Source organism: Phacochoerus africanus, chromosome 11, assembly GCF_016906955.1.
Source record: "Phacochoerus africanus isolate WHEZ1 chromosome 11, ROS_Pafr_v1, whole genome shotgun sequence".
In the NCBI taxonomy this organism is placed as follows: Eukaryota; Metazoa; Chordata; class Mammalia; order Artiodactyla; family Suidae; genus Phacochoerus; species Phacochoerus africanus.
The window spans coordinates 51277813-51284530 of NC_062554.1; the positions used below are offsets into that span (position 1 = coordinate 51277813).

Below are 6718 nucleotides of genomic sequence, written 5' to 3' on the forward strand. Positions count from 1 at the left end.
GCCACAACCAGGGTAACCCTTGAAATTAAACCCCAAATTCTGTCTCTGTTAGTGTTGAAACAATATATGATACCTCCACTCCATATCTTTATACCCCATAAAATTTTATTTCTCTTGCCTAGAAGTTGTAATTCACTAAACTATCTCTAGGGCTCTACCCATCAAGTCATAGGTCACCATACTTGCAACTATATGAAACCTAACGTACTTTATACTTATACACTACAGAATTCATCAGAACTGATCTTGTCATTTTGCCAAGACCAACTCAACAAAATTTTCCACCTCCTACTCTCTTACAAAATGTGATATATTAAAATTACCCTGTGAAAAGTAGCATGAAATTACTGTGAATAAATTCATAAGTTAAATGTGCTAGGTCAACAAACATGTGAAGTAAAATCTTCCAAGAAAGACATGAGGCAAGAAAACATGACATAAAGAAAAACAAACTGGATTGGGATTCAAGCTGGGATTTCCAGTCCCAGCTCTGGCACCAAGCAATTTTATGTTCTTGGGCAACATATAAACATTTCTGAGTCTCTAAAGTGTAATGTATTATATGAAGGTGCTAGATAAAAAATTCTTGGATCTTATTTCTCAATTTCTAATATTTATTCAAGAGAAGGTTATTCTGCCCAAGGTTTTCTTTAGGGCAAATACAACATCCTTATTCCTCAGGCTATAGATTAATGGGTTAAACATGGGCACCACAATGGTATAGAACAGGGAGGATACTTTCCCCTGGTCAAGGGGTAGGATAGAAGGTGGTTTGAGGTACATAAATGCTCCTGAGCCAAAGAAAAGAGAAACTGCAATTATGTGGGAACTGCAAGTACTAAAGGCTTTGGATCTGCCTTTAGTGGAGCTAATGTGGAAAATGCTTGAAAGGATGAAACCGTAAGAGATAAAAATGGCACCAATGGGCACCCCAATGCCAATGGTCACAACAATAAAGACTGCTAATACATTTATGTAAGAGCTATTGCAGGAAAGTTCAAGGAGAGGAAGAATGTCACACATATAGTGATTGATAAGGTTGTCAGCACAAAAGGTCAGAAATACTATATTTCCTGTATGGGCCACAGCCCCAAAAACCCCCATGCCATAGACACCCAACAAAAGGAGTAAACACACCTGAGGAGACATGGTAACTGTGTACACCAATGGTTTACAGATGGCCACATAGCGGTCATACGCCATCGCTGACAAAATGAACGATTCGGAAAAGACAAAAAAACAAAAGAAAAAGAGCTGAGTCATGCACCCTGCATAGGAAATGATGTTCTTTTTTGAGACAAAACTCGTCAGCATTTTGGGGATGATGGCAGTAGAGAAACTAAAATCTATGAAGGACAAGTTGAAGAGGAAAAAGTACATGGGAATATGAAGGTGAGAATTCAATCCAATCAGGGTTATCAAACTCAGATTCCCTACCACAGTGACCATGTAAAAACTTAGAAACAGGAAGAAGAGGAGGATCTGGAGTTCTGGTTGGTTTGTTAAGCCTGCAAGGATAAACTCTGTCACAGAGGAGGTATTATCTGCAGCCATTCCCCTCAAGAAGAATCTGTGATGGAAAAAGAAGAGTTGTTCAGAGAAAGAGAGGGAAAAAAAAAACTCTTCCTGAGAATGGCGTTTGAATAGAGAGATTTTTGAACTTCATGAAGATGGCATTTCTTTATACCTGTGTCTCTCTTTTCATGGTCCAAAAGTGCCTTGAACCATCCTGGTAACTGCCTGAGGGTGAAATTTGTCTCCAGAGTAAGAAACACCTCCAACCTTTCCTATGGTCCCTTCTGTGCATGTCCTTCCCTCTACAGCCCTTAGTCAAATATATGAGACCTGGGGCCCTTCTCTGCAGTGACTCTTGAAACATGGTACCATTCAACCCTGCCTAGACCTTTTACCTTGGGGCCAGTGCTTGACAGAGCAGGAAGATAAAGTAGTGTGCCCAGGGTCTTTGGCTGGAATGGCTGTGGAATTATGTGATAATAATAGCAGAATCATAATATAAAGTTATTAACTTTAAGAAAAGTAAAAGGAACATTTACTGAGCTATCTATGGGATAAGCATTGCTGTAAATGAGGTGTGGCATGATTATCCTCATATGACTGGGCCTAAGTGATCTGCACAAGTCCCGGTGCTGCTAAGTTGCAGCAGAAGGGTAAGTCAGGTGGTCTGACTCACAGAGTTTGAGCCACAGGACAGACCAGGTCAGGCAGGCACTCACCCTCCTTCTGCTTGGAGTCACAGTCCTCTGCTCTGCTCTCTCTCATCCATCTCTTTCAGAAGAGACTCAAATGGCCCTGGTGAAAAGAAAGTGACAACTCAGAATTCAGACACCTCTACTTCTGTTTCTCTACTAAGGATCACAACCTCTTGTTTATCCTGGTTCTCTTGCTGATGGAAAGAACATAACCTGTGCCTTTGCACTGAGTCTTCTGTCCAGCTTTCAGAGATGAAACAGCATTCTTTCCTAATGTCAGTGTATGTCAGGAAACTATAGAGATTTTTCTGGATTAGAGATCTCAACACCCTACCTACAGAGGCTCCCTCAGGATCACTGCTCCAGAGACTACCTTCCCTAAGGAAGAAGAAATGTTTACATCTTTGTTAATGCTTGGCATGGCTTTTAATGACCTATTCTTTCATTCAGGTTATATCTTTTTTTAACTTTTAAACCTATTTACTGATTATTATTTCCATCTTTATCATAGTCTTTTGAAGCCTAACTTCCAAATTGTTTACTTTTAATTTTATTGGAGTATAGTTGATTTACAGTGTTGTATTAGTTTCAGGTGTATAACAAAGTGAATCAGTTATAAGTATACATATATCCATTCTTCTTTCCTATATGGGTTATTACAGACTATTAAGTAGATTTCCCTGTGCTATACAGGTCGTTTTTAATTATCTATTCTACATACAGTAGTGTGTATATGTTATTCCCATTCTCCTAATTTATCCCTCTCCCCACCCTCCATGGTTTCCCCTATGGTAACCATAAATTTGATTTCAAAATTTTGAGTTTGTTTCTGTTTTATAGATAAGTTCTTTTATATAATTTTTAATTCCACATCTAAGTGATATCACATGATATTTGTCTTTGACTTCACTAAGTATGATAATCTTTATTTTAAGCATATTAAGAGCAAAATACTGTGGGAAAAGTAATTCTTGCTACCTTGCATTAAGCACTTACTGTGTACCAAACACTGTGTCTAACCCAGGACCTTCACACGAAGGATCCAAAAAAATGTGCAAAAAATTTACCTCACTAATTCCTCACCAATTAATAACCTATTAATAGGTTAGACCTATTAGTATTTGCTTAAAAAGTGAGAGACACACAGCTTGTAGGTTCTAGCATCTTAAGTCAAACTTGGCTCTATCCAACTCCAAACTTCATAGGTGCCAGGGATATTGCTGGGCTCCTTCAAAGTACTGAGTATATGTTACTGATGGCACCCAGGTTGTCTCTAGACATCAGTCCTGGCTACTGTAAGTTGCATATGTTGCCAAACAGTTCTTCTCGGGAAGGGATTTCATTCAAATAGAGGCTAAAAAGTTTTGTGTGGCAACTTGCATTCTACACCCTTTACTAGGGGCTTTCAACTATTAAGGATGACAGATATCACAGCCAAGAAATAAATCTTGATATGGAGAAATTTGAGCTACAGTATGCAAGTGGACTAGAAAGATTTTTGTTTCTGGGTTAATGACAGAAGTCCTCTTACAGAAGTTTTGAAGCCAAAACACAAAGACAGACATCTATCTTCCTTTAAACAAATCTAACTAAAAACACTGGACTCAAGCCTGTATCCATTTATGATTTTGTGCACATAACATCAGCAAGGACCTGCTCATCCTCAGCTATGACTCAGCAATGATTCTACATCTTTTTGATATGCTCTTGGAATTTTCCACATCCCAGAGAAACTCTAAATGAATCCCAATCCTCGTTCTCAATCCCACTGCACAAAATTACAAGTGGAGAAAAACAATTCATTAAAATGAGATTAAATAGTCTCTTCTTGAGATCCAAGTGCAAAGAAGACATTGAGGGGTTCTCAGAAAACTCCAAGGGGGATTTTGTTACTTCAGGGACAGTTCTTGCTGTGGCAACCCATTTCCAAAAGCATCTTAAGCAAGGCTTCTCCAAAGCCATGTTACCTGATGCCCTTTTCCAATACAAGCAGAAAGGGGGAGGGGGAGGAGGTTATTTTGCTTTTCTATTTGTATAGTATTGTTACCTTTCCAAAACTTGAATCTCTGAAAAATGGCTTCCTTCTTCTCTTTATTTCTAACTTAAATTATACATGAAACATTATGGGGCATGTGACAGTTTACATACAATAATATGTCTTTGCAAATATGGTTCATTCATGTGCATTAGCTCTCAGACTTCTGGCTATGTAAGTATGGTCCCAAGCCAATCCCTACCTATCATAGGAGTCCAAGCTTCAATAAGAAGAAACGTAGACCTGGCCAGAGAGAAAAGATAACATCTGAGAGGTCTTCATATAAAAGGTTTGATTAGCTCCTAGAAAAGAAGATAGAATTTAATTCATCTTTCAGTCATCATGTGGATCTGTGTAATAGTTAATTTTAATTAGTTTTTAATAAATGTATTTGACAATGTAATATGTGAGATTCAGGGTATAAAAAAAGCATAATTCATTCCAGAAAGAAGCTTACAGTCTAATAGAGGCATCACCCCAATAGGTTCTTCTTCCTATTTCTGTCTTCATATTTCGTGTTTCCCAGGGTTTAGTTCTTAACCTTCTACCCTATTTCTGTTTTCCTAAATTTTCAAAGAACTCGTTTGTTTCATGGCTTCAGCAGTCTCTCCAGATAAATGGCTCTCAAATTTGTATCTTTAGTGTTCAGTTCTCTATTAAGTTCCTTTCATATGTATCCAGCCTTTTTCTGGAAATTTCCAAGAGGCTATCCTATAGTCATCAACTCACTGAATACAAGGATGAACACATTTTTCTTTCTCCAAAACTAGATGTCCTTTCAACTTCTCCATTATTTATCTGAGTATCATCATTGGTTAGAAGGTAGAATTCATATGGTTAGATGCTAAGTCCTGGTTTTCTAGGACAGTCCCAATTTGTACCTGTTAACCCAGAAAAATTAGTAGTTCCCTTTCACTCTGAAATGTGTCGTAACTGTATGAGGAGTATTCAGACATGAACTTTGGAACCTGGTGGACCTCAGCACAAATTCTAGTCCTGTTACTTAGTAACTATATGATCTTAAGAAATTTGTTGAATGTTTCTTAGTTTCCAAGTTTTTATCTTAAAATTAGTAAAATAAACACAACTCAAAAGTTGTTTCAATGAGTAAATGATGCACCTTATGGCATAAAGAATATACCAAGAGAAGTTATTTTATTATTGTTATTATTTAATGTTAAATAATATGTATGTCACATTATTTTATTAAGTAAATAAAATGTATTATTTTATGGTAATAATAATAACTATATCCTTGGGTGAAAGTGGTTTCAGGATGGACTAGAATAGAAGTCAGGGAAATAAATTTTAAAACTTATACAAGCAGTGGAAACAGAAAAAGAACAGGGCCACAAATTATGATATTATGATGAGACACTAAACAGGATTTAGTGAGAACACAATGCTGAACAACAGGCTTGAGAGAGAACAACAGAAAATAAGAGGCACAAACCACATGTGATTAAGTTTTCAAACTCAGGGAAGTGACAGAAATGGGAAAATAAGGAGGAGGGGAAAGGGATTTTAGACAAGATCATCAAATGCTGGTAGAACTTCCAAACAACAAAGAACAGAAGGTAGAAAATTGAAAATCAGAGATGGAATGTGAGAGTACAATATAAATTAGGAAATCATCTGAATAGAGGTAATTTGAGAAAAAATGGGAAATTTTCTTCAAGGAGCAGAGTTTAAAGACAAGGATTACAAACCTTCAAAAATGTCAACAAACAGGTAATGGGAAAAGAAAGTTGACCAAGGGAAATGTCAAAATAAGGCAGGTATAGACATTGAGAGCAAGAACCAGAGAAAACAAACCTAGAATTAAATCCCAACTGTATTCTTCATCAGCTCTTGAGGCTGAGTAAATTACTTAACCTAATTAGGATTCTGTTTCAATCTAAAAAATGGGATAATACCAAATTTACAGGTATTTGTGAGGATTAAATTATACTTCAGTGAATATTCACTTAGTAATTATTAGTTGAGTCTATAAAATGTCACAGTGCCCAAAGAGAAAATTTCAAGAGTTACCAAAAGAAGAAAGAAAAAGAATTTAAAAGTAACCTTAAACTAAGTCACTCTTTTGCAGGTTTATTCACTCACTTTTCTTTTTTTTTCTTTTTTGTTTTCTTTGTCTTTTTGGAGCCGCACCACAGCATATGGGGGTTCCCAGGCTAGGTGTCCAGTTGGAGCTGTAGCTGCCAACCTCACCACAGCCACAGCAATGCCAGATCCAAGCCGTGTCTGCAACCTGCTTAAACCACTGAGGAAGGCCAGGGATAGAACCTACATCTTCATGGATACTAGTCAGATTCGTTTCCACTGAGCCATGACAGGAACACCCACTTACTTGTCTATATTACTTTCCTGTGCTTAGTCTGATATAGCCTTATACTATTCATTGGTTACCTCAAGACTATATTCCACAAATCCCAACTAGATTAAAAACTCCTTCAAGGAAAATCTTAACCTA

At 37.1% G+C, this 6718-nt stretch overlaps 1 protein-coding gene across 1 annotated transcript; it reads right to left on the bottom strand.

The window, feature by feature from the left end:
- Positions 1–618: 618 nt before the first annotated feature.
- On the bottom strand, positions 619–1554 carry LOC125111629 (olfactory receptor 8B12-like). Its single transcript, XM_047753633.1, has one exon. It carries the CDS (start codon positions 1552–1554, stop codon positions 619–621), a length of 936 nt encoding a protein of 311 aa, XP_047609589.1.
- Between the last annotated feature and the right edge of the window lie 5164 nt (positions 1555–6718).

Bases quoted from the DNA above. Each gene is read 5' to 3' on its own strand.
- LOC125111629 (XM_047753633.1), bottom strand. From the start codon at position 1,554: ATGGCTGCAGATAATACCTCCTCTGTGACAGAGTTTATCCTTGCAGGC.